Below are 27,679 nucleotides of genomic sequence, written 5' to 3'. Positions count from 1 at the left end.
ACTATGACATTTAATTTTGAGGCAAAATGTTTTTTGGTTTCTGATGATAACAGACCAGTACATGTAGGTACATGAGAGATGGTAGGTGATCAGTAACCGAAACACCAGAGCAAAAACGAGCAATTATAATTCATACTAGCATACGTCTGAGGGATACACTTGTTAAAAATCATTCTGGTATAATTGGAGTATTTCCTATATTTTCCACATTCCCGAACTGTCTAAAGCAGTGGGAATTTTTACCACTTCCATGGGTGGAAAAGCACATTTTATTAATGTACTTGTTTAAAATATGCTTTTAATTTCCTTTTTGTCTCAGGACCATATAAATAACAGAAGTTTGTTAGTTGGGTTTTACTGTTTTCCTTCTGAATTGTTTGAGAGAAGGCAGGTGTGATTAAAAGTTATGACATAATGAGCTCAGGTTGGCTGTTGGTCCTCAGATCAGTTTCCATGGACACCCTACCACCCTTTCTTGGTTGTGCCCTTGACATTTAAGTGAATATTTAGATCCAGTGTTTGGTATAAATTATACAATTCAGAGAGAAGTTGTTTCTTGTGGTGTTTGGAGTTGCATCACAGACAGAGGGTGAAACACATTGGAGAATATGGTGAACTGCAGTGTTACTTGTCTTTAAAAACCAATGGTAACGCTGAATGCATGTTAGATTAGAAATATACATTTATGCTGGAATGGTCCTTAAAGCCTTCAGCATGCACGCATTGGTAGCACGAAGCACGGTGTGTGCACAAAGGTGTGTATGTGTTATTCTCTCAATCTTGACAAGAAATGATTTTGCCTGTAGCTACAGAGACTTTTTACTGCAACAAAAGTCTCATTATTTTACTATTTCATCAGCCAACTCAAACTCTTTGAACGTAGCAGTGTATGCAGATTAATTGGTCACTTGCCAGAGTGTTGTACAGCCTACCAGCCATAACTGTTGTATGGTGCACTCACACCGTCCTGTGGTCACGACTATATTTGATCCTCTGTATTCTTCCTGCTAGCCTGCTCCGTCCTCCCCTCCCTCTCTGCTCCCAGTATTTGTTTGTTACTGTTTGAGTTTGACTCTCCTCTGTGTCTCTACTCCTGCAGATTAGACTGTACTCATTGTGTGTCCTGTAGCAGAGTCAGTATCTGTTCTTTCGCTCACTTTCTCCCTCAAAGACACATCTGCATATGCACATACACTCCCCCTCTCTGTCCCTTACACACTCTTACACCCTCCCAGTTTCCCTGTGACTCAAACATATTGAGTTGTGTCTCTGTTGTTGTAGGTAATGGGCTGAACTCTACACACAATGGTGAGAGGGACAGTCCAGCAGACAGACAGTCCACCATGCCCCCTAGTGTCCCCATAAGGAAAGACAAGAAGGATGTTCCGGTAAGCAGACCTGGATCTACAGCAGTGACCCAGAGACCTCCAGAGAGCTTTGAGGACGTTCTTGTGGATCCAATTCAAAATTGGATGTTTTCACTACTTTTGCATTTAGTTAACTTGTTAATAAAATTGTTAATAATACACATTGCTGTGGAACAGAGCAGATAAGTCAGGCACCCTGTGGAATGCAATGGGCAGTGTTTTGTGGGTGGGGGGAGCCAATGAGAGATTATGTCTTTGTTGTTACACTCCATCAGGGTGCCTGTGCACCGGGAAATTGTCTTTCCAGTTTTGCTGCAACGGAAAATAGTGCCCATAAATTCCAAAATGTTCAGATACTGTGGAAAACGTGGTGTTCTTAAAGGAAATTTTGACATTTGTAGGCATTCATGGTGCTGCACTAAAAACTCTGGGTTGTATCTTTATGAGTAACTTCAGCTTCACCGTTCCCTGATTATCAAGTCGACAGTGTGTAAGATTCACACACAGTGTGTTACCAAGATCATTAATAATCCAGTGCAACTAACTTTATATTTGTGTGTGCGTGTGTGTTAATCTGTCTGTCCTAGAAGCCGATCAGCAATGGCCTCCCTCCTACACCCAAAGTCCATGTGAGTAACAGTCTCTTTCTGCTCTCCTTCAGAAAACAGATTAAACTTTGCAAGGATTTACCATCATATTTAATCACATGCTTCTCACATTTGATGGATTACATTGTGGGTTTCATTTAATTCACTCTGTAGAAATTCATTCACATATTTAAAACAAACGATGCACTCCTCCAAAAACCTTAATAACCCTTGAGAGGATTTCAGTATTTAGCTAAATGAAGTTCTCTGAGCAAAAACACACTCAGAGAGAAAAATTTGACACATTCCTGCATCATGATCTGCACATTTCTCACCATAATTACCTGCACAATTGTTCATCTACACCATGTTTATTTACGGTCTCCTGTCTTTTGCAGATGGGTGCATGTTTCTCCAAGGTGTTCAATGGCTGTCCCCTGAAGATCCACTGTGCCACTTCCTGGATCAACCCCGATACCAGAGGTAACCAATAGGAAACCAGATACAGTGTTGAACATCACCTCACAGAGTGATGAATATGTCATAAGTAATTAAACCTCCCTGACTCTTGAAGTAACAGGTTAGTGTTGTTTAATGTGAGCTGTTGCTTTACTCTAAAATGCTTGTTTGTGTGTTTCAGACCAGTATTTGATATTTGGAGCTGAGGAGGGGATCTACACATTAAACCTGAACGAGCTGCATGAGACCACGATGGAACAGGTGAGACTGAAGACCTTGTATTTTAAGATAACAGTAATATACTTTATGATAATATTTATTCACATTTTGGTTCATACTTTTGTACTGTTTCATGTGAGAAATTCCTACATAATGATGCTTTCCAGTGGGAGTCATATATTGTAGGATGTATGCTACACCGTGCTGCTCATTGCTGCATCTCTGTTTTCTCTCTTCCTCACATGTCTGCAGCTCTTCCCTCGACGGTGTACCTGGTTATATGTCATGAACAATTGTCTTCTTTCCATATCTGGTGAGTTCTAACATATCTGTGGTCACGTTATTGACACTTTGTTTTTAATATAAATTGTTTCATTGTCATAATGTTTATATATTTTTTATCTTAAGTCAACATTATTCTGTCCCGTCTGTTTTAATCTGTTCTGGTTTATGCACTTCCAGGAAAAGCGTCCCAGCTGTACTCCCACAGTCTGAGTGGTCTGTTCGAACAGGCCAGACAATTACAGAAGTTACCAGTAGCCATTCCCACACACAAGCTGCCTGATAAGATGATTCCCAGGTAACTCCTTCAACCAGGAGGCCAAATCTGTTTTACTGAAGTCATCTGAGGCATTGAACCTTTTTCTGAGTGAAAACCATTTTCCTTTGTTCCTTGTTTATCTGTTTACAGGAAGTTTGCTGTGTCCAATAAAATTCCAGATACTAAAGGATGCCAGAAGTGCTGCGTAGGTGAGTCGTTGTGATGGAGGATTTACTTTTTTTTTTTATAATCAATACTGTAAGTTGAAGCTGTTTTGGTGTTAACCTTTGTAACCTATGTGTCATAATACTGTAAGTTCTTAATGTAGGCCTTGTCAGTAAATAGTGTACTCACAAGTGTGTAACAATACTGTAAAACCACGTAATGTACAAATATCATTTTGTACAAGATATAAGACATTTCACAGCTAGTGGTGGAGACTAACAAGCAAGGTGTTAAGTATTACCACACAAAGTAATAGGTGATGATGAGGATTTGTCGTTTTCTCCGTGTAGTGCGTAACCCGTACACAGGCCATAAGTACCTGTGTGGAGCCTTCCAGTCCAGCGTCATGCTGTTGGAGTGGGTGGAGTCCATGCAGAAGTTCATGCTCATCAAGGTCAGTTTTTCCTCTCTGCGGAGCTCCTCATTTGTGTCGCCTCACCTCCATTTTTTGCCAGTTTTAAATTATAAAAATGTTTGTTAAATATAGTGCTCGCCACCAGACTCAAAAGAGACTTGGATACACATGATGTTTTTTGGATTTCTGTCTAAAGCAGTATAGTTCTGTATTTGACTTGCAGAACATGCTGTTGACTTCCTGTTCTTCCTGATGTCTGTAGTCCTGTGTCCTTTGAGATAAGAGATGATATGAAGGTTTCACCTACTTTCTCTTTCATCTCGACAGAATATTGACTTCCCGTTGCCGTGTCCGTTGGAGGTCTTTGAGATGCTGGTGGTCCCGGAGCAGACCTACCCTCTGATCTGTGTGGCAGTCAGTAAAGGCACCGAGCTCAACCAGGTGGTCCGGTTTGGCACCGTCAACCCCAACTCTACCTCCTCCTGGTTCACAGAAGCAGGTGAGAACAGTGTGACCAGTGCTGATGTGTTCGTCTGTCTGACACTTGATTTGTTCTGAGATATTGCACATGTGTACAACATGGAGGTAAAAAAAAAAACTGCTCTCTTCCTTTCATCATGCAGACACACCCCAGACATGTGTGATCCATGTCACCCAATTGGAGAGAGACACTATCCTAGTCTGCCTCGACAGTGAGTCAAACACACAAGTCTCTGCATTTACACTGTGCAGCTTTGATGACTTCAGGTCAGAATGTAGAGGTTTTTGCAGCAGACCTAACACTCAGCTGCCTCCTCTCTCTTCCCCATCTCTCTCCACAGGGTGTATAAAGATAGTGAACCTCCAGGGCCGGTTGAAATCCAGCAGAAAGCTGTCAGCCGAGTTGACCTTCAACTTCCAGATCGAATCCATAGGTAAAAAAACAAGAAAAAAAAGAAGCCACATTTGCATATTTTAAATAACTTGTGGTAATGTTCAATAAACAGTTCCACTCAGGGACGCTTCAAGAATCAAAAGGCCATAAACTGAATGAATGAGGGTTACTTCTTAGAATTAAAGGAACTTGAATTAACGTGTATGTCTTCTTCTGTACAACACAAGCTAATTTGGTTGTCTGCTTCTTTGCAGTGTGTCTCCAAGACAGTGTTCTGGCTTTCTGGAGGCATGGCATGCAGGGACGGAGTTTCAAGACCAATGAGGTGCGATTGATACCGATTGTCTGTGTGTGTGAAAATGCACACTACAGAGCCCTATGGGCTGTGTAATGAGATGCACTCCTGGGCATCATGGCAGGATGTTATTTAATCTCAGCCTGTAATAGGATTTTGATTACAGGTGTTGTTGCTGCTGGTTTCCTGTAATGTCAGTGGATTAATGGAGCTTGAGTTTGAATGAATTTTATAGGTACATTTTTCAGACTTGCAAAATTGCTTGAAATAGAGAAACGTTTGATCAGGGATGCTGATTCCCCCCAGACCATCTGGCCAGGTTTTAAAAACAAGGATCCAAACATTTTATTTTGAATGACTTATTTGATCAGTAACCGTTAATCAGATTATCCCTATGATACTTGAAGTTTATCTACCACCCTACACTAAACCATTTGGACTGATGGTTTGTCCTGGGGAGCTCTGACCTTGACTTTGTGTCTGTCTGTCTTTGTCTCTTCTCTTACTTGCATCAGATCACCCAGGAGATCTCTGACAGCACACGCATCTTCAGACTACTGGGATCAGATAGGTGAGAACACACACACACACACACCAACACATAAACACTGACTTCTCACTTTATACAAATCGCACACTTAGGCCTGTGTTAACAACCGCTCTGATGTTTTATCACTAAAGACGTGCTGACTGTAGAGATCCAGATGTTCGGGACAGAGGCCTCACTCTGCCCAGGTACACTCACTGCTCGCTGGCCACACATGGCCTGAAACTCTGCCTCTTTCTGTCGGGACTCTCGAGGTCTGCTTGACGCAAGATGTCATTGATCAGAAGCTTTAAGACTGTTTGAGAAGGAAGAGAGTGTGTGTGTGTGTGTAAGTGTGTGTGTGAGGGTCAGGGTTATGATTTTACCAATTAAGCCATGACAGTATAGACACCAAAATCATCTTTGTCTGCCCTATTTTTAACTGTCAGCAGGACATTAGCAATATCTCTGTCAGTTTTGCACCTGTGGTTGTTAGAATCAGCACAAAATATAATTGTTTTGAGCTACAAAGAGCTCCTCCTGTGTGGACTGGATCATTTTGGTGTCTACTGTCTCACTACAGCTGAGTGCCTTTGAGTTATGATATGTGAATGTGTGAGCCTTTGACCCAGTTTTCCTCAGGGTAAACAGAGTGCACTTCATGAAGAGCTTAGTTTCAAAACAAATCACATCCCTCTGCTGCCTTTTTCCAAATTATAAGGCTTTTAAAGGCTTGGACCATATCCTGTGTGGGTTTCTGGCTGTCTGTAAATTTTGCTCCAAAAAATCCTGGGTCTTTACTATGTCTTCATACTTTATATTCCTCAGTGTATTTATTTTTGTCAGAAATACTAATAACATGCTGAAGCAGGCTGGGCTGTTGTTTTATCAGGGATTTAAAGGTAAAAAGTGATTCATATTTTGTTATCCTCCCATGAAACTAAACTGGATGTTGTGTGTGTGTGTGTGTGTGTTTGTATTGCAGAGTGGTGGTGCTGGAGAGCAGGCCTACAGACAACCCTACAGCCCACAGCAACCTCTACATCCTGGCAGGCCATGAAAACAGCTACTGAGACACACACATACACACACACAAACACACTATAAACAGCCTACCACTAATGCAAACAAGGGAGTAAGCAACCGGGAGACACACTCAGCCCAGCCCCACCGCTAGCACACCCCCCCCCCCTTCCTCCACCTTCACACCTGGCCTGCCGGCAGTGTAACCGGGAGATGAGCAGTTCGTGGGTGCAGATGTGGATTCCCACTCGCAGACATTTGAAATGCACCGCAGTGTTATATGTGTATGAGTTAAGAGTGTTGTAGTAGGACAGCGGGTTGTGGACCTGTTTCTGACAGTGCGAGGGTTAAGACAGCTGGTCTGAGGCCAGTTTGGGTTGAGATAGCCAGGGAGTCTCATCTCTGCACCTTACAAGAGCAACTTCAACCCAGAATCCTGATACCGCCCCACCTTCCCCTGCATACTGCACACTGGGAAAACAGCATCCAGCACAGAAGTTTGACTTCAACACTACTTCTATTACTACTTCTACACACACTAGTACTACTACTGCTACTGCTACTTGCGCTAAAGCTTCACAGAACAGCCATCTTGCACAGAAAACCTTCCCTCCTCTCCTTCGTCTTTTCCTCTGTCTCTTCCTCCCTCTTTCCCTCCCTCCCTTAGCCTCCTTTTTTTTAAACTACACCTTTATTTATTGTGGCATGATGTAACTTTAACAACCAGGATGGCTTTCCTGTTTTATTTGTTTTTTTTAAAAAGGATAAAAAAGAGAAAACAGACTAAAAAGCTTCGCCACCTTCGCTAGCATCAAATTCCAGTACCCGTCACTACACCACACAAGTGCTTAATTGACCTCTATTTAATTGTTGTAAATATAAATGTAGTATTTTTCGACAGAGACGAACACTAAAAAGACTGGTCGTGTAGATAGGCGTGTGTATAGTTGTTCTGTACAACTGTGGAGACAAACAGAGAGACAGACGGGCATGGAGGAATGACAGAGCAGTGAATTCACTTCCTAGTTCCCTGATCATGTGCCAAGGGTCAGGAAGCAAAGGCCCCTGCAGTCTCCTCAGGTGGACAGCTTTAGTAATCTGATATTATTCTAATAATGATCTGGAGCTCAGGATTGGACTGAGCAAACGCAGGAAGCGCCACTGACTGATCATTTTCATTTTGCATGTGTAACCATCGAGACTTCCTGCTTGTTTGCACCATAGCAACTGTCGCCAGGGCAGTGGATGTTTTGAGTTCTGTTCATTTTCCTGTTTCAACATCATCTGTTTCTCTTTTTTTTTTTCTTCCGTTTTAATCAGAAAGCCTCTTTTTTTTTTTTTTTTAATGTTATTTTTTATTTTTATTGAACCACTGGTGTTAAAAATTTGCACAGAGAAAAAAGCTTATTTGATAAACAAATGTGATGTCATTATAATATATGACCTTGTGTGTATGCACTGTGTGTGTGTGCGCGTGTGTGCGCGTGTGTGTGTGTGTGTGTGTGTGTGTGTGTGTGTGTGTGTGTAGATGTAGAATATGCACATACGAGTGCATCATGTACAGGTCTGGTCTTTAACAAGTGACAGTTGTGTTTCTGCCCGAAGCCCCTTGAAAAGAGCACCAAGAAAAAAGCTGGATTTACACAGGAAGAAAAAATCACTTATATTTTTACAGTAGACCTGGTGTATATCAACTGTTAGCCATGATTTCTAGCATTAAATTTAACTGGAGTTGTACCGTAAAAAAATGAACAATATATTTCACTGGATCTAGTTCTAGTTCAAATAACCAGCAGCAGAAAACACCACCACATCTGGATAAAACAAACGCACCCATCTGGATAAAACAAACGCACTACTTAAAAAAGATCCATCAAGTTTGGACAGTATTCACATTTTGTCCAGATGAAACCTGCTTATAGACGGAAAATGTAACTCGTAGTTTCAGCAAAAACACTTAAACACATTAAGCGGTGAATGCTAGTGAAACAGAAGCTAGCCAAGAAATGGGGGGGGGGGGGGGGGGGGGTGTCTTTACCTTTTTAATTAAACATTAGATTCATTTTATCCGTATCTGCTTTCAGCCGTCATTTCTGTGACTTTTTTAAAGGCCAACATCTGTATGAGAGATCACACTACATGCATGTCGATGTGCACCGCGTGGTCGTGAAGAGTCTACATGTGGCAGTACGCTACCAGTCTTTACAAGCTGTGACACTAGAGGTTGCTTTCAGAGGACGTGAACACTAGTTCAGGTCAACATAAGACACCATCTCTAATGCTGAAATCTTACAGAGCTGAAACATTTGGGTTCATGTATGAAGTTTCTGTCTCAGACATTTCTATATTTTCTCCATAGATGCAGAGTAAACTGCAGGAATGAGATGAATTAGTGAGAAAATACACTATATATACAAACAAAACAAAGCACACAAGTGACTTTATCCGATCAATGTGACACTAAATACCATTAATATAATGATGTATTGGTGATCAATGATCACCGCTATGGCAACAGTGACTTCTTTGGTTGATGGAAATTCAAATTTTTATGGTAATTGTTATATTTTGATAAAAAATCAGATTTCTGATGACATCAGTGTTTAATAAAACTAAAATATAATTGACGCAAGAGGAACAGGAGCAATTACAGTGTTGTTTTGAAGCTAGCTGTGGAGAAAATGGAAAATTCATCAATGTGGGTGACAACGTTTCAGCTCTGTATAGACGTGTCACTGGATGTTACTAACGTGGTTTTAACAGGGACGTGTCGCCGTGTTGGGAGACTGACATGAATGTGTTCTCTCATTTTACCAACATGGAGGCATGTCCCTCCTCCAGACCGTAGAGATGGAAATCACACCAATGCCCCTGCACACTATTTCACTGTGTTTCACTATGATTTATTTTTGAATGAACATATCCTCTCACTGGATTCCAGCTCCCGATGCACTGTTGTGGTGAAGTAACTAAAACAAGCATAGTCTAGAGAGTGTGAATCCACTGTGAGGATGTAAATTATTTGTCTACTTGTTAATCGCCTGTGCACACTTGTCTTGTATAAATATACCAACGGAGTGTTGCTTTGCACCTGGAAAACATCTGTCGGAAATGTTAATCATACAAGACATGATGACAGCGTACTAAATCACCATGTAGTCAGTCGGGAGCAGAAACCGTCTTCCTCTATATGAGGCTTTGAATGCTGTTTGTAATTTGACCACACATGAGCCATGGAAGAGATAAATGTCAAATGAGTTCAACAGCTGGGGTTGACTAAGAGATTTGCTCAAACCACGAGACCCGAGACAAGCAATTTAGCTCTGATCATGCAAATACATGTGCTTCAAGCCAACATCCATTAATACAGACATGTTATAGTGTCAGGGCTGCAACCAAGTTGTTTTACAAAAATATTTCCCGTATTCATTGTCAAGAAGATATTAGTTATACCAACTATACAGCCTCACATTAACAGTGTCAGCAATTGGGCCTAATTAATCACTTGAAATATTTAGGCACAGCTCATTTAAGTTGATTGGTTCCTCATCATTTGATCAGTTGTAATATCACTGGATTTTAGCAGCATTGCATGACCAACCCAGTTCATCTTACATTTGGAAAAAACGAATCAAACATTCCTTTAAATTAAGGCTCAGTTTATGTCAAAACGATTTTACTTTTTTTTTTTTTATGTAATGCCAAGATATGTTTTGGAACATTTTTATGGCCAAATTTAGTCTACCTCGTGGTATATGTCCTAGACAAAAACAAAAACAATCTGTCTGATTCGAAAGACAGCCATCAACATGTGTAAGGTTAGTGTGAAATGAAACATGTTCTCCGAGGCTCTCATTAACACGTGTGTCCTCTCAGCTGATGTGTGTAAATGAGCGAAAGCTGAGATTTCTCTCAAGCTCTAGAAAAAACTCATCTGTATCTCTCCGTAACTCTTTGTATCATAGCAGCTCATCTAAAATCAGTGAAAGTATGTATTGATTTCGTTGAAACAGACTATACAAGCAGTTCTTTTTTTTTTCTGTTGGGTTCATTCACTTTTACTGTCCCTTTCTGCGGAATAACAAAATACATTTCTGTGATATCGAATGATGCTTTGAAGGTTCTTAGTTTCTGCAGTTATAGACAAAAAGAATCAATAATCCACTAAAGCAGGTGCCAACATGGGCTTCTACTCCTGGGTCAAGTCACGCCAAGTCACGTGTGTCAGTAATTCATAGGGATTGTTTTGAGATAATGTGGGCAATAGATATGTGGATTTTATAAATGAGACACTCGGAAAAGATATACAAAATTAGGATTAAATTAATTTCCCCTGGGTCCCCTCCTCTTTCTGGCACTCATATTTCCATGTGGTGACCTCCACCTGTTTGGTGCGCCAAGCAGATTAAAGGAAACACAAGTCTCCTCTGTTCTGTTGCATTACCAACACCTTGTCTTTTATTTTCATGATGCAATGCACACGTTATGAAATGTATATAGTGTAAAATAAAAATGGGTTTGTTTTACATACTGTATAATTGCATATATTTTGTTTCAGAAGTGTAACAGATTTATGAGATGACAGGTTAACACATTAAAAAGAAGGAACTCAACCATCTGTTGTGTCGTGCTGGTCATTTCTGATGAGTGGGCTTTGTTCATGAAAGATATTTTGACATGTCACGGTCGGAAAAGCACGATGGAAAAGCATGATATTGATGATGGCTGGTTCACAGCACACTCCAGTGCAGAGGAGTGAATGTTATCAACAGCATCTGTGCTTTTTCTACTAAAAAGAGGCTTTTGTACAGCTGTTTAAAAAGGATCAATTGCAAAGGGCCATATGTTGTATATGAATGAATCCAGGTCCATTTATTATCATCAAGTTCCAGAGCTGTTTCCAGTTCAACATATATATATATATATATATATAATTTGTTTTTTGTTTTTGTTTTTTTTTAAATTACCCAACTGTACTTTGTGTTTAGTGATAATTTGCAAGTGTTCAACTAAGATGTTGAAAATCAAATCATTTTGTGACACTAATTTATGTTGGGACTCCTTGAAGGGTACAGCCCCCCGGGTGGGGAACACAACCCTGGACAATGACTGCTTCACTACAAACTGACATAACATTTAATCACTCAATTCTATAACCACAAGCTTAACCGTATTAAAATTTGAGTGTGAGTCAATAATGTCTTTTTTTTTTCTTTATTTCATTTTAGCTAACTGGTTCCTTTCTAAAAAAAAAAAAAGAAAACGCCAAACATCTGTTTTAAGTGAAGAATCTGCTACCTGCTACATGTGAGTACAAACTAAGCTCCATGAAATCCTTCACCCGTGCTCATTTTTAGATGTTCCCTGACACTCTGGTAAATGACATTTTTACACAGCCCATCGTCACAGTTTGATCTGAGAAAGCTTTTACAATCAACCACCTGAGCCACAAGAGAAATTCTCAGTGTTGACCTTTATTAAACATTCTTAATGTCTCCTGATTCTTCTTAACAAAACAATTATATTCAGTGCATAGAAATAATTGTCACAAAGAAAAACATTTAATCATTTTTGCTCAAACCTATAGAAACATACACACATTTGAAATTTTAATGGTTTTTATCCTGAGTATATGCACAATATAATCATTTCTGGGTTTGGCTTAAGAAATTAAGCAGCCATAAAAATATTTGCAAGTAAATTTGCACAGATTTGAAAGTTGTGGTGCAAATGAAACACCTTAAAAAAAAGGGGGCAAAAGGGGAAAGAAAGGTATTAGTTGTCCTCAGGAAGTGGAGGTTAAGCAGAGCTATTAAGAATAAAGGCATTAAAGTGTGAAACTACACCATCTAGTGGTCAGGCTTGTAACCACATATTCACTGGCAAAAAGTAGAATTCCATCATAAACTGTATAATCACATTTAATCTAAGTTGATTTGACGAATGTTCAGTCACTGTGTCTTTTTGGAGTGGTCGAGTGACACCGTACTCTTAGTGAGATCGACAAAATAACACTGAACACAGGCAAGAATTCAACCAACTGCTTTGATCTTTTTTTTTTCTTTTTTTTTTAAATAACATCTACTGTACAAGTCAAGTGCTTTCCCTCAGTATCAAGGCCAGGGGTAGAAATCCAATTTATACTTGGAAATGTTTAAAGGAAGCATTGCTTAGCTAAATGCTTTATACCTGTACAGCATATATACAGCAGGTGTAAAAATAAAAAAATGCGGCAGTTAATTAGCATGTAGGGATGCTTAGGCATGCATGCATTACACTGTATATTTGATCAGTCTGTGGCAGTGTTTGTGTGTGTGATGGAGTGGTGTTCATACAGCTGTGCCACGGTTTATGTCCAGATGTACCAGTTTGGGATTTTTCCCCGATGTCTCATGTTCACTGCTGTTTTGGTTTTCCGGTGTTTTCTCACCTCCCTTCTCTTTCTTCTCATCACTGCTCCTGTTAGAAAGAAACAGCAGCGGTAAATTAGGTACCTCCATAATTTTATATTTTGATTTCGATCTCTTCTTCATCTTTACATGAACTGTGATGAAAAAAAAGATGCTGCTTTTTTAGCTTTACTGACATGTCAGAGGTTATTTTGTTTTAATCCTGTTTAAATCACACTTTCTGTCATCTCACAAAAATTCTTGAGAGGATTAATTAACTATCTCTCAGCAGTTAAAGTTACAGTATCCAGCCATTAATGTGCATATTTTCATGTTACATTATCACTCTCACTTTTTCTTGAAGAGTTTCTTGAACGAGCTCCTGAAGCCTCCTTTGTCCTGCTTGCGACTCCTCTCGCTGAAGGATGTGTGGTTATTCTCCTCCGTCCCACCCCTCCACTTTGACTCGTCCCCCCATGATTGGATCCCAGGGTCCTGATGGGGTTGAACACAATATTACATTTACTTTACATATGGTCTGAGTACATCTGGTACCATTTGTAGTTTTTCTGTCTAGGAAGACCATGTTTGCTCTACGGAACAAGATACCCACAATGCTGAGCAGCCCGTGAAGATCATTGCTCTGTTTGTCTGTATCCAGTCTGTTTCCAAGGGGGCTGTGGAGCTTACGGGACGGGGTTGGACACCCTTTGCTGCCCTTACTGCCCTGGCGCTCCAGCTTTGCGTGGCTGCCCAGTCCCACTCTTTGGAGGGGGTCAGATAGAGGTCCACCATCCAGACTACTCACTGTGTTGTCCATCTGCAGGCCGTTCAGTGACTAGATACCAGAGAAGACATACATTTTGGTTTTTAAGCATTAAATTGTCATTTTTTCTCTCTATGCACTTGTGACAAAAATGCTCACCTTGCTCTTACGCTGGCTGGCCTGAAGAGGGCGATGCTGATTACGGCGCATCAATACAGCTTCATCCGGAGACACGCATCCTCGGTTGGGCAGTTTGCTGTAACCGTTGCCTTGGCTCCCACCGTTGCCAAAGATATCACGGGTCGTCGACACGTTCGCTGCCATTGCATGATGTGACGCTGAGGGGGCTTTGGGGCACTTCACAAAGGCAATGTCAATGGAGGAATCTGAAGAGGCAGACGAGCAGCGGTCGAAGACATCATGAAGGGAGCCTCCATCCTCTTCATAGAGGCTCTCCATCCCCGGGGGGTCTGGAGGGAGCAGGAACTCCCCGAGAGCATCGGCCAGAGCTGAGCCTGGTTGAACCTGACGGAAGTCTGAAGGTCTGGAGGGAAGATGATGCTGGCATGACATGGACCTCTCAGATGCCTCACGCTCTGGGATACTGCCAAGACCTGAAAGCCAAAGGTTGGTTGACTGGTGTGCATTCGTACCAGTGCTAGATGTGTTACTCAAAAGGGGTCAGTATGCTTCAAACAAAGTAGTTTATATGAAGTTTATATGAAGTGTTTGTACCTGTTTCAAATGGCACCATTTGAACGCAGGAGCAAAAAGCCTGGTGTCATAGAGAGTGTCGAAATGCAATGAATCATATAAATGGGGACATCAATGCAGTCTTTTGATCAGTGTCACACTTTGACAATCTTCCTTTGAAGCATACCGGTGCTTCCCAAGATCAGCCTAATATACCAGGTTTCCTGCTCATGCCCAATTATCAAACAGAAACCACAAACAGATCATCTGTTTCAACAATCAGAAGCTTCTGTAACCACAGACCTGCTGGTTTGTGGTTCCGTGAGTCCAGGTCAGGGCTGAAGAACGGGAGCTGGGAAGGCCAATCTGTGTTGTAACAATGAGTTTCAGGATCCTGGTCTCGATCCCAATCCTGGAACCGGTGCGACTGGATCTGCTCCAGGAGATGCTGTTTGTTGCGCTTCGCCTGGTTCGCACGTTCCCTGTGAGGAATAAATGATTCATGAAGCAGATTCATCAACCTTGTCTCCAGAAGCTTTTTACAGCAAAAAGCTTTTGAAAAAAAACAGGATGTAAAGACAGATTTTCAGACACAAGCAGGTGGAGACCAAAACAAAAGTGGATATTGGACTCAATTTTTTTGTGGTGGCCATAGACACGAATCCAAATGTTGCTCTGTGGGTGTGTTAATAGAATTGATTAGATTGTTAACATGTCAGCTAAAGCAGTTTGATAATGCAAAAATCTTTCAGGGCTGTGGGTCTGTCATGTTGTATTTCTGCCCCCAAGTGGCCACAAATAATGTGTCTTTGCTGAATCAGTTTCAAAGAATAAAGGTTGTATGTAAAGGCTGACAACCTGATGATGCAGAGGGCTGCTGATGAACTGCAGAATAAACACTTACAGCATGGCCGCACTGCTGCAAGGGTACGGTGAGCCGATGTTGTTAGCTTGAATTCCACCTTCTACTGTCTTTAACAGCTGTTTCATGGTAGACCTGCAGGGGGCACACATCAAACAGCTTCACCTCATTATGTCAGCTTCAGAAACTCAGAGTACCTGTACGTGTCTTGTTTAACCTCTTAAATTAAGCATGCATGTAATGTTATTATAATTGTAGTTTTTTGTTTGTCTGTGCAGAGTGGTAATTCTGACCTCTTCACCTCCTTGCGGTTGTGCAGCAGAAGCTCCTGGTTGTGCTGGAGGAGGTGGTGGTACTGAGCTGTGAAGGACCTGAACTGCTGGATGCTCACCAGCAGCAGGTAGTAGTCTGGGTGCTCTGCGTCTGTCTGCCTCAGCAGCCCCTGCACACACAGATATATAACTTACGCATGTATGTTCACACGTCTTTGAGCAGATGCAATCTTCAGAAGGAGATATTAAATATATTTTTCTGTTTCTGCTCTATATGTTTCTTTCTTTATGTATCATCTTTATTTTTAATATTTGTTCTTCTTCTCTTTAAATGTTCACTTATTTGCATCATCACAGTATGCATGAAATGGGCTTTATGAGGTTTGAATTCACAGTGTGTGGCATTTTAAATGGAAATCATCATATATATTAGTGTGTGTTAATCTGACCTGCAGCAGCAGCAGGTACTCTGGGATCCTCTGAACCGGCTGAAGGAGCAGAGTGTGGAGGGAGGGTTTGGATTCGTCACCCATTATGTCACTCTGACAGAAGCAGCACCAATCAGAGCGAAAGGGCAGCACAGGTCAACCAATCAGGATGGAAGAATAAAACCGGTTAATACAGCAGGTCTAAGCAATGTGACTGTTGTACACAATCAGGGCTTTAATTTAACTTTTTGGAGCCTAGATTTTTACGTTTCCAGCCACTCAAATGTTTCTGAGGACATTTGAGACTCATCAGTTGTCCTTGGATCACAAAGGATCTATTGTGTTGTTGTATTTTCACTTTCTCTCTTGTCACTTTATGTGCTATCTTGTCATTACATTTACTCATTATCACACCCTGCTCTTTGATGTCCGGCCTTGTGCTTTCATGTCACATCATTGTTTTACCTCCAGGAGGGTGGAAGACTTCATGGAGGTGGAGGCCAGCATGGTGACGACCGACAGACAGTCTGGGAGCTCCTTCAGGTAGGACACATAAAAGTCCAGGAAATCGCTCTGCAGGGAGACAGAGCCAGGTACTGTGTGAGTTTGCATGTACGTGTTGATGCACCGTCCACAATAAAATACAAATATTCATACAAATACAATCCAATAAAATACAATACCTGAGATAAAAAATGTGAAAAGATATTACAAAATAAACACTAAGATGACAAATTTTGATGTAAAAGATATTTTTAAGAAAAGATGATAAACTTATATTAGAGGATTTCTTTCTTTCTTTCTTTCTTCCTGACTGTGTACTGTTCTCTGTTGTTATTTCTTTAACAGGTATTTGTTCTTATAAATTACTGCATTTCCTCCTCATTCACCCACAGCCAATTAGCCAAACATTGGCTTTAACAGAAAAGACTCATTAACCTCAGTTTATTTTTTCCTGCTTTTGGCTTTCAGCTTTCGTTTGGCCACTAGAACCATTCTGATAGAATCTGTTTGGCATTCAGTATTTTAATTTCTTTAAATCTATACATGGAACTGAAAGGAAATCTGACTGAGACTCAAATTCTTTAAAGAAATATGAAAATAATTACATTTGCTTCACCAATGACTGTGTTAGAAATACCAGTGCCATGGGGGGAGGGGGGGTCTCAAGTGGGGGATTGCAGGAATAATTTTGTCAATGAGGATTTGCACTATTCTTTGTGTCATCAGTCATTTTGTACAGTTTGTACCACATCTGTATTCCAGCGCTCAACATGGCTCCGCTGGAATTTGACATTTCATCTAGTGTCCGTCTTGACTGCCAAAATGATTCCGATTCATTATAAATGGCCAGTCACAAGGTCAAAGCAGCCCTGCACACAAGCTGGCCTGGAACAGCGCAGTGTGCTGTGAACGTCAAGCTGCTGATTTACAAGCGAGTATGCTGGAGGTCCAGATTTTTTTTTTTTTTTTTTACAGTATAGCTGAAAGATTTTTAAACTCAGGGTCAGAAAGGTGACAAAAGAAGAAAGATTCCTCTATTATTTTGTCTGTAGTCGGCAAAATATGACAAATTGAGAAAATGATGAGGGCACTCAAATTATCTGTTTCAGATGCAAGGAGAAGAAATGTCTCAACATGATGTGGCAACAGCACAAAGTCTGGAGACTTAACATTTAAAAAGACAAGAGCTGAACATTTTTAATAAATCTGATCTCACATGTAAATGGACAGTAACTACACGAGTATATTTGGGCTGGGTATCATTCAAGGAGTTCTGATATCAGTATTAATACCAATACTTTGTCTCTGATACCGATACTTACCAATTTTACCAATTTTTTCAAATCCATTTCAACAAAACATCACATTATGGTACAAATTTTAGTTTTATTTCTAAGCTCAGTCTCTTTACCAAGTCAAACATGTTTGTGTAAATAAACAGCCAATCACCAACATTATTAGATCTAGGTCCAAGCATGCTGCATGCTTATTGGCTCACTGACACAGATGAGATGTACTCATTTACTCCTAAGGTATGGAAATTTAATATCAAATGATGATGCTATTCAGTTGGTCCATAAACGTATCAAAGTTTGAAACCCAGACCTAAGTATAGTTCTGTTGTGTGTCAGTGAGTGTTGATGCATCTGTTTTTGTGCAGTAGCAGAGGATGTGCACTTTCCCTGGCAGCAAAGAAACTGGGTCTGTACACAGACTGGTGCAGCAGCTTCAAACCAGCACAGGCATCTTGGTGAAATAGTTAACAGTGACAAGTTGCCCTTCAGACAGATGGTCAAAGACATTAAAAAAATCCACAGTAGTTCATGCATTTGGCATTTTTGCTGTCTAATTCTATGTTTACCTCTTTGCTGGTGAGCCTCATGAACACATCCCCCATGATGCCTTGCCACTGGCACTTGAGCACACGTTCCTGGAGAGTGTGGAGGAGCTCGAGATGCTGCTGGATCAGAAACCTCAGAGAGCTGGGAAATGGACTAAAGACATTGAGAAAGACAGGAGAGGGCGAAGATCAATTATAGATTAAGTGAAGGAATAAAATGATAAAATAACAATGAAACATGTGCTTCACTTACAGTAAAATCACACAGGAAACCAAAATGTGAAAATGATTTTAAAGCATGATGTGCCATCATGTGTTTTTTATTCCAAATGTGATTTTTCTTTAACACTCTCATGATTGTACTTGTTTCAGTGCACACACACACACTAAATTATTTTATGAAATCTGGCCTTGGTGTGTAAAAGATACACCTGAAAAAAAAAAAACAGCTTCCACAAATGGGTCATATCCTGAAGTAATTGCAAACATCCTTCATGGCTGTACCTTGGTCTAACATGCTAAACTTTCTGGCAATTATTGTGCTATCGTATGTGACAGACTTCATCTGCAGCATGTAAATCAAGTTAAACAAATGCAATCATTTACAAACACCATTTGACCCAGTTCGGCAGTTGCACCTTTTCATTTGTGCATTCGCTCATTGGGAACACGTGGGCTGAAGCTGAGCAGTGATTTCATTAGAGTCTCCTTAAAAGAGTGTCCTCTCTGTCTCACTGGTGTATGTAACCTGCTTTTATTTGATTAGTTCATTTCCTCTTCTCCCGTCACTGCAGCTTCTCAAATTAGATCAGTAGCCACTCCTGGAATAAATTCTGAGTGTTGATTTGAGTGTGTATGTGTGGGTGTGTTTATGTGGATGTGTGTGAGAGAGATGGGCAAAAAGAGAAATGACTGATAGCATCAGGGAGACCTCTACTTCTTATGATGTTGGCAATATCCGGGTCACCCTGTGTTTCCTTAGGTTGTGTGTGCAACTCCTTAAATGGAAAAACTAAATAAAGGTTTAAATGCCCCTTTCTTATTAAATTTCCTTTCTGTCTGTTATTGGTTAATTTCAGTTCCCTCTCTTAATGTCTGTTTTTGTAATATTTTGAGAGCTGATTCTTTCGCAGTTTTGTTAAATTGAACTTTGTCTTTGTGTGTCCGTACTCTTACCGTTTGTCTTTGGAGGTGAGTGCCTCTGATCCGTTGAAGGAGATGTTGGCCTTCAGTAACAGGGACAAGTGGGAGACGTAAACTCTCTCTGACTCCAGCAGCTCCAGAGCGGCTCTCTGTCTCTTATCTGCACGCACAGAAACATAATAAATGTTTAATAGATCATATTCTGCATATTCTGTTTTCTTCTTACGCTGCAAAAGCCTAACGTCCAGTGGTAGAAAGCAGGAAACTGTACCAGCCCTTTGCTGCTGCCTGGTCTGTGATGCTCCTTATAAAGTGCACAAGGTGGTGACATCGACTGGCAAATTCAGTTTTACCACTAGATGTCAGACCTCAAACTGACACAGTCATCCTTTGGGGGTTTTCTGATATGGGTTTAAGACTAGGCCATCTGTGTGAACCAAAACTATAATTATGTCATTTGTACAATGTTGAGTATGGAGGAAGGAAGAGTTCAGTGTTTTGGGAAATATTCTTGTTTGGTCTCTCACGGAGAGTTAGATGAGAAGATTGATGTCACTCTCATCAGTGTGCATTCAGTTTGAAGCAGGAGCTATTTACTGTCAATGAGTGAGCCTGCACTAGGTAACACATTATATCTTGTTTGATTAATTTGCACAAAAAAAAAAAAAACAAAGATTAAAAAAAAAATTGTGAGCAAGATGCAATGTGTTTATTGCTCACCTTGCTTCCAGTCCTCATGCTAAGCTAAGCTAACTGTAGCCTTACATTTATCTACATTTAGTGTATGACATGATTTTCTCCTCAAACTCTTGGTCAGACAGCAAATGCATCATATGTATTGTGTGTGTCGTGGAATTAGTGAGCAAACTGTAGATGGTGGTATCAGCTGTTATAGTTGCAGCAGCACTAGTAGCAGTTGTAATCGTGGCACCAGGAGTAGTTGCTGTAACAATGAAAGTAATATACTGAATTTCTTACTGTTTTCAGTCACGCTGTTGGGGGTGTCTGTGTCGTCTCTGCTGCTACAACCTCTCTGCTGCTGTGGCTGAACCTCCTTGTCAGAGGTAGAGGCTGCAACACACACACACACACACGTGCACACACAAATGTGAGTAAGTGTCTCTTATTGGTCTTTCCTTCACTTCACCCTCTTCACTAACCTTACCCACCCTGTATGTGCTTATAGTGTAACACACGTCTTCATTAGACAAATACTGTGCATTAAGAAATAATGTATATAAACCCAAAATAGGGGGCTTAAAGTAAAGTGTTACTGAAACTACAATCACCGCCCCACACACACACACACACACACAGACACACACACACACATGGACGCACTCTGCGTGGACGTGTTGCTCCTCTGTGGTGACCCACTGTGTGGCAGACTGGAAAAGAAGTGTTGAATAACGCTGAGTTCTGATTGGCTGGGCAAACAGATGTGTTCGTCCCCTGATGCTGTTAGCACATCTGCCTTGGAGCTCTTTCTACTTTTGGACCAATCAGCACAGTCGAAGGGGAAGAAGCAAAAGAAGATAAAAAAAACTGCTTATTTGCCAAGTTACACAACACACCTGATCTTTTTGCATCCAAAAAAAAGCAAAAACAGCCCCGGAGCAATTTCACATGCTGCACTTTGCTCACAGGCACTTTGAGGAGGTATATTAGAGATCACATCTAAACAAGGAAGATCTGCACATAGATAATCAAAAAAACAACAAGTAAGAGAAAAGACTGAAAATTATATAATTCAAATGTATTTTTGGGGATGAAACAAATTACTGTAAGTGGAAACAGGCACACTGTGTGTTTCAGCTCTACCTGTGTGGAACAGAGATGATATCCGTGGTGTTTTCTGACTGCAGTACTTCTATCCTCTTCTGAACCTCTCTCTGTCTGCTGGACACGTCCTTAATGTGGAACAATGCCACATTCAGCTCCTCCTGCAAATAGATTAGACACAGGGACTGTGTTAGTGTGCCTGCTGTAAACCAACAAGACTGTCCATCTGTGTGTGTGTGTGTGTGTGTGTGTGTGTGTGTGTGTGTGTGTGTGGTTTTTTTCACGCCGTTAGCCACATGCACACATTTGGAGGGAAATCTGCTGGATTGCTTTAGGGCACAAAATAAAAAGAGGGCATTTTTCTTCTAGAGCATCTGGAGCTAAAGCTTTTGTCATTTTACACCAACATGTGTAACTTCATCAGTAAAGCCACAGACACAAGCATCTATCGAGAAGTGATCACACAACTGACACACATGCACGTGTATTATACTTCTGGCGTGTGCATGTGTGTCTGTGTGTGTATGTTCGACTGTAACAACCGTCCATTCACTTCACATACAGCCCTCATAAACATACCTAAAATATCTGTGCAGAGGCATCATGTGCAAAGTAAAAAACTCATGACACATTATTACTATAAATCACTACTTTGTTAGGTGATAAAGTTAATGCATATATGTATGTGTGTGCAGATTGATGTAATAAATAAATAGGTAAATAAGGGATGTACATTCTCTACCGCTGAATAGCAGTGTCTCAGAGAGTTGACTTCCTACCTAATAAATGAAATTAGTTTACATTTCCAGCAGAGTTCCAGTCAGATGTTCTAAATTATGTTACAGCGGTCTCTCCACCTCTCTGAAAATAGACTCTGTGTGTGTATGTGTGTGTGTGTTTTTACTGTGTAGTGCCTCCAGCACCTTGAAAGTGTTGAGCGAGTTCTTGAGGCCCATTATCTTATCATCCACATCAGTCTGATGGGCCTGGAGCTTCTCCTCCAGGCCGTGGTCCCTGTGACGCAGCTCGCCCAGCTCTGTCAGAGCAGCATGGAGCCCCTCACGCAGCTCAGCCACCAGGCCCTGCAGCTGCATCACAAGACGTAATTGAATGCATAATGTTTTCAGTAGCATGTTTATGAACATGTTGACCAGAAAAATAATCTGAAGAATTCACTGGCTCCCCTGTCGTGATTTAATTATTTTACTTTTAGTTCTTTGGTTTGTTTGCTGCAGAGGTCTTTGAGTTTTTTTAGCAGTTACCAAACTCTTTTAAATTCCTACATTTTCTTTATTTTATTAGACATGAAATCTGACAAAGTCCGACAATTTGAATTTCTCTGTAAAGCTCTTTGCAAATGTTCTTATCTCATCAGTTACTCAATTCTTAAGTATTCTGCAGGAACTTGTTTTGTTTGTGCTTTTCTTCAACATCCTCTTTACTCTCCTTCCTTCACCACTGCTGTCATCATTATTTTCACATAGTTCTACTTTTTTAAATGAATATCATTTTCACATCCTTTCCTAATGATAATCTATAAGCAGTGGATTCTTTATCCACCTCCATTTTCCCTGCAGTTCCATTCAAGGCTGATTAAATTTATTCAACAGGGATAACCAAATCAGCTCATGGGAACACAACATGGAAGCTCTCTCTGTCTCTTGTCCTATCTTTCCATCTCTCTCTCCCTCTCTCTCTTGCTCGCTCTTTCTCAGTCATGTGAAAGGCATCAGGCAGCTGACTGAATAGGGAATCTGTCCTCTTCGCCTCCTGCTCTTTTTTTTTGTGTGTGGTTGACAGCGCCTCTGTACCTCTGCACACCTCAGGGCCGCAGATCTAAAGAGTTGCTCACAGACATCATTATTTAATTGCATCACTTGCAGCCAACATTGTGGTTGATTCCTCTGAATAAGCAAACAAAAGCATAATTGAAATCGTAAATCCTTATGTGTACATGAGGACAAACTGTGGTGTAAATAATAAGAGACCTGAAGTGTCCTCGTCGAAACCCATTCAGAACTCAGTCTGAAAACTGAAATATTACATTTTTGGCAGCTTTTCTGATTTGTAATAACTTTTTCACAGCAGCCTTTTGTAACTAGCTAGACTCCAGCACCTTTGCACAATGCTTTAGTGCGGTTGCGGTTCATCTCGTACCTGCAGCTCTGCTGAGAGTAAATATGTGCTTTTGATCAAATGTCACGAGACCTTCTGCAAATTTAAACATGAAAGAAACACGAAACAAGTCTTCACACACTATATTTTCACACCACATGCACTATGATTAGAGCAGCTTGGATACTACATTTTCTCTACTATCTCCACAATGTTGCTCTCAGGCTGAGGGACACTTACACTTGTAACACCCTGGGAAGCACAAGTGACATTTTGAGCAACATTTCATCTTTAATAAGAGTAATAAGTATTATGTCTAAAACACTAAGTGTCACAGTATTGTTGTAGTTGACATTTTTGCTCCTAATATTTAAATAGTTTAATTCCTAAAATGTCATATATTCAGTTTTGATATCTGTATACCCTCCGTTAGTACTTTGAACCTGCAGCACTAAACCAAGTATTATTTTGTTTATAGCTTTAAGTTACACAATTCCCTCATCCTCTCACTTCATATGCCTTGTCAAGAATAAATCACCTGTGTAAAAATACATGAGGTACAATCAATACTCTTCTATCCATGAATGTCCAAAGAGAATTACAAAACAGACAGCCTGTCACATGACTAGATTGACCTTTGACCTTTCTGACCCCAGTGTTTGCTTAACATCCTGAGGAAATGTCATAGGGTCAAAAAATTCATGAAAAGCTTTCCCATGAAAAATTGGAAAGGAAACATTACACCATTGGCTAGAAGTAGTTAAAGTAAGAGCACAGCAAGTTTAGAAAGAGCAGCCAACACAAAATCATTCAAAAATATAGAAATGAAATATAAGCTCTCCTTGTAGAGAGAATTTAGACCTCTGCTTCAGGCAGATGGAGTTGTTATGAAAGTGTCAGCCACAGGTCCAAGTCAGCATGATACATTTCCTTTACTTCTTCTGTAACTTTTCCAGGACGGCTGATAATGTAGTGACAGATGGTTGACAGAGTTCTTGATTACCTGAGCAATCTCCAGGTTAGCCTCCTCCATGTGTTCTTCTCTCTCTAAAAAATGATTAAAAAAAGAAAAGAAAAAGACCTCAGTGAGGCATCTGCACGGGCAGCAGTTCACGTCATGAAAATGTTGATCAATTCCATTTTGTGATTACTTCATGTATCCATAAACACGTTATTGAAAATAATGTGTTGATAAAACATAAAAGTGGAGAAAATGTAATTTGACATTTCATTGGCTTGAATATCAACAGTGGTGAAAACTTCCACCATGAGAAATGAACTATAATTTTTCACAAGAAAGCCTTATTCATTCAGTTTCAGTCTTCTATTCATTTATTTATTTATCTGAATTCAAAAATGATACGCTCCAGGTTTTAGGTTTCATAGAAGACTGCGGTAACAGTATCTGGCGGTGCCACATGGAGCATGATTTATAATCAGTGTACTGTGACTTCCTGTTAGATACCTTGGCACAAGTACCACAAGTAACAGAGACCACGGTCGACAAGTTTGTCAGAATTTATCTCACTCTAATAACATTACTGATGCTAGTGCTTCCAAAACTGAGAATGACACAAATGATTTCCCTCCTTATAATTTCTGCTGCAGGGACCTCCAAAAAATATTTCCTCCAAATCCAACCTGTTCACTGATTTTATAAAATGCAGTGTAAAGGCTCCTGAAATCTGTTGGTATCTAAAAAAAAATAGGATTTTTAACTCACAACAATATATTCCACAATTCCTCAGCTCACAAACTACTCAGCTCAGACAATGTAAATCATATGATTCATTAGACATAAAATAAAATTGAAATTAAACTATATGTAATAAAAATAAAGAAATAATAAAATAAAGAAAATACCCTCTTCTGGACTAAGGTTCTTGGGTTAGTTGTGATTTGTGGTCATGTCAAAGCAGAGTAATACAGCTCTGTGATGGATGGTGTGTGTGTGTGTGTGTGTCTGCATGTGATGTATTAGAGCTAAAAATATTTGCAGCAGAGCTCATGACAAACATTTTATGCCACAGAAGTCAAGGTGGGGACAGTTGTGTGTCAATCTTCCTGTGACTTGCACTAACTGTAAGACTCTGAGTCTTATATTCACTGTAAACTGCAGCTTGAGGAAGTGTCTCCTGAAGGAATCACATACTCATTCCTGCTGGTTTTTAGCTGCTTGTTGGGGCTGGTGTTCATGTTCATGGTTCAAGTTCAGATGTGACGTTTTTCTTTTAAATGTATTGCATTTAGAGACAGTTAACTGGCTTAACAAAAGCACAATGCTTCTGCTTGTTGTGGAAATGTCACCGCTCAAAGCTGCTGTCAGCATTGCTTGAGGTCATCTGAAACACGTACTTAACATATATTATCATGCATAATTTTCAAGGCCCTTGGGCACAATGTGCCATGTCTGTACTGCTTGTTAACTGTGAAAGAGAAGAAGGAATATAGTGTCTAACAGCAGAGTCTTTCTGTCTGCGGGACATATAATGCTCTGACAACTTGGGTTTGTGCTGTTGGCCTGAGTTGTTACAGGCCAGAGAGCTACTATCCCATAGTGACCTCAAACGTCAAGACAAAAATCATTACCACTGGGAAACCTAAAGGAGTGAATTTAATTACAGCTGGACCAGCATATTGATCAGGTCAATATTAGCTTATTGCACATTAGCACTGATGTACAGTCAGGTGTCAGAAACAATGTCGCTGTTAATCAATAGACCTGTTTCACTGCAGAGATGTCGGCTTTTCATAGCAGAACCTAACAAGTGTCTGCATTCTGGTCCTGGTGTTGTGCATACTGAGACTCTTAATGGAACTGAGCCATTGTTAACACATTTTTTCACCTGTGCTTTTCTTGCCATGACAAGTCAGAACAGTCTATTAGTCCAACAGAGAGCTCAACAACTCCTAAATATCAATATTGGTATTGGCTGCAAAATTCAGTAACTGCTGAGCTCTGTTTTCCATTTTATGCTTTGCCAGATGACTCCTGCTGTTCAGCTCCATTACTGAAAGCAAACAGATCAGGTTTTATGCAGGTGATATGTTAAATAGCCTGGTAGCCTGTGAGATGAGAGACAGTTTTTGTGCTACAACATAATAAATGAGTTCTGCTCTTTGAAGTTTAAAGATCTATGAGCTGGTATCATTCAATCAAATTAACCTTTCTTGGGCAAAACCTATGGCATTTAAATGATCCACAGCCATTCAAGAAAAGAAAATCTGCTTCTTTTTTCACTTTTATGTCACTGCAAATGAAATATCTTTGGGTCTTTGTCTGTTGGTCTCACAAAACAAGCAACTTGTAGACGTCATCTCCGGGTCTGGGGAGCTGTGATGGGCATTTTTCAGTATTTTCTAAAATTTATAGACTTAACAATGAATCAGTCAATGGAAGAAATAATAAACAAACAAATAAATAGTAACCACAATCAACAGTTGCAGCACTAGTACAAAGCAGAACTTCTGTGAGCATCTGTTCAAAAGTTTTTTGGCACCTGTTTTACCTTCTAACACACCTTCCGTCTTTTCTTCTGTTTTGCCATTTTCCATGTTTAGGTCCAGACTGGTCCAGTCCAGATCACAGCTGTCCAAGTCTGAAGTCCTTATCCCGCTCAAGATGACTTCAGTCCGCTCCTCTGCTCTCTTTGCTTCCTCTGAACAACCCTGTCCTTTGCTGTGATCACTCACTTTCTCTCCTCCAAAGCATGTGAGTCCTATGATTTCCCTTTTGCACAAAAAGACCCTTGTCTTCAGAGAGTAGAGGGAATCAAGAGAAAGATCAGGAGGAGAGAGGGAGAGACATTTGTTCATCATGCAGTCACATACTGTAGCTAACTCATTAGATTGAAGGAGGCGTGACTGGCTGTTAATAAGGGGATTTAAACAGCAGCAGTGATCAGAGCAAGTTTGACATGGAGTGAAAGTCAGTGACTGTGGTGGGTAGGTGGTTGTCGTCCCCTTCACTAGAGCATTTCACAGCCCAGCTCCAACAGTAAAGGCCTGCTTGTAGCTGCAGAGTCAAGTGGTCGAATCATGTTTTTTCTCCTCTTCCGCTCTTTTACCAGATTAAATAATTTGCCTCAGGGAGCTGTTCTATAACCTGCCAAAATCAAACATGTTTAAATCTGCATTTCCTGGCCACTTGAGGGCAGTGCAACAAGTTCTCAACACAACACTCACATATATGGAGTAATTGTGGCAAACATACTAACAACAGGTTTCCTATTTGCACGTCCAGCAGACACAGAGCTACATGAGCATTCGTTTGGAGTCATGTTGAAAGTGACACGATCAGTCTAAGCCCAGTATTCACTCTCCTTTTAGCTCTGTTTTGATCTCAACCAACTCCCGAGGGAAATATCTGTCTCTTTAGCTGCTAATGTTCCTCTGAGGTTCACCAGCTAGCTGC

The 27,679-nt window shown here is 40.4% G+C and overlaps 2 protein-coding genes across 12 annotated transcripts in view; one reads left to right on the top strand and one right to left on the bottom strand.

The window, feature by feature from the left end:
- The window catches only part of LOC139622624 (mitogen-activated protein kinase kinase kinase kinase 3-like), a 41,766-nt gene extending 30,682 nt beyond the window's left edge, over positions 1-11,084 (top strand). For 5 of the 11 annotated variants that reach the window (XM_071480033.1, XM_071480031.1, XM_071480032.1 and 2 more), the window contains 15 exons: positions 1,282-1,388; positions 1,955-1,996; positions 2,353-2,437; positions 2,595-2,674; positions 2,885-2,945; positions 3,095-3,212; positions 3,324-3,382; positions 3,689-3,792; positions 4,081-4,252; positions 4,377-4,445; positions 4,575-4,667; positions 4,882-4,952; positions 5,438-5,493; positions 5,604-5,657; positions 6,434-11,084. In XM_071480033.1, the coding sequence (XP_071336134.1) occupies positions 1,282-1,388; positions 1,955-1,996; positions 2,353-2,437; positions 2,595-2,674; positions 2,885-2,945; positions 3,095-3,212; positions 3,324-3,382; positions 3,689-3,792; positions 4,081-4,252; positions 4,377-4,445; positions 4,575-4,667; positions 4,882-4,952; positions 5,438-5,493; positions 5,604-5,657; positions 6,434-6,521 (1,259 nt within the window). In that variant the 3' untranslated portion in view covers positions 6,522-11,084. The remainder of the gene's footprint in view (positions 1-1,281; positions 1,389-1,954; positions 1,997-2,352; positions 2,438-2,594; positions 2,675-2,884; positions 2,946-3,094; positions 3,213-3,323; positions 3,383-3,688; positions 3,793-4,080; positions 4,253-4,376; positions 4,446-4,574; positions 4,668-4,881; positions 4,953-5,437; positions 5,494-5,603; positions 5,658-6,433) is intronic. The other 6 variants (XM_071480037.1, XM_071480036.1, XM_071480030.1 and 3 more) reach the window with 3 other exon arrangements.
- A 1,438-nt stretch (positions 11,085-12,522) lies between these two features.
- Positions 12,523-27,128, bottom strand: arhgef33 (Rho guanine nucleotide exchange factor (GEF) 33). Its single transcript, XM_071480025.1, has 17 exons — positions 26,775-27,128; positions 24,269-24,312; positions 22,074-22,238; positions 21,190-21,311; positions 20,710-20,858; positions 20,347-20,439; positions 19,402-19,528; positions 18,247-18,379; positions 16,347-16,454; positions 15,903-15,995; positions 15,475-15,623; positions 15,224-15,316; positions 14,623-14,801; positions 13,786-14,240; positions 13,474-13,698; positions 13,213-13,355; positions 12,523-12,930 (listed from the first exon to the last, which is right to left on the bottom strand). Exons 1-17 carry the CDS (start codon positions 27,082-27,084, stop codon positions 12,801-12,803), a joined length of 2,718 nt encoding a protein of 905 aa, XP_071336126.1. The 5' UTR covers positions 27,085-27,128; the 3' UTR covers positions 12,523-12,800.
- Between the last annotated feature and the right edge of the window lie 551 nt (positions 27,129-27,679).

Source organism: Trachinotus anak, unplaced genomic scaffold, assembly GCF_046630095.1.
Source record: "Trachinotus anak isolate AG129_WGS33_773 ecotype Australia unplaced genomic scaffold, CSIRO_AGI_Tana_v1 ptg000007l, whole genome shotgun sequence".
Classification (NCBI taxonomy): Eukaryota; Metazoa; Chordata; class Actinopteri; order Carangiformes; family Carangidae; genus Trachinotus; species Trachinotus anak.
This window is presented reverse-complemented; position numbering and strand designations above follow the sequence as displayed.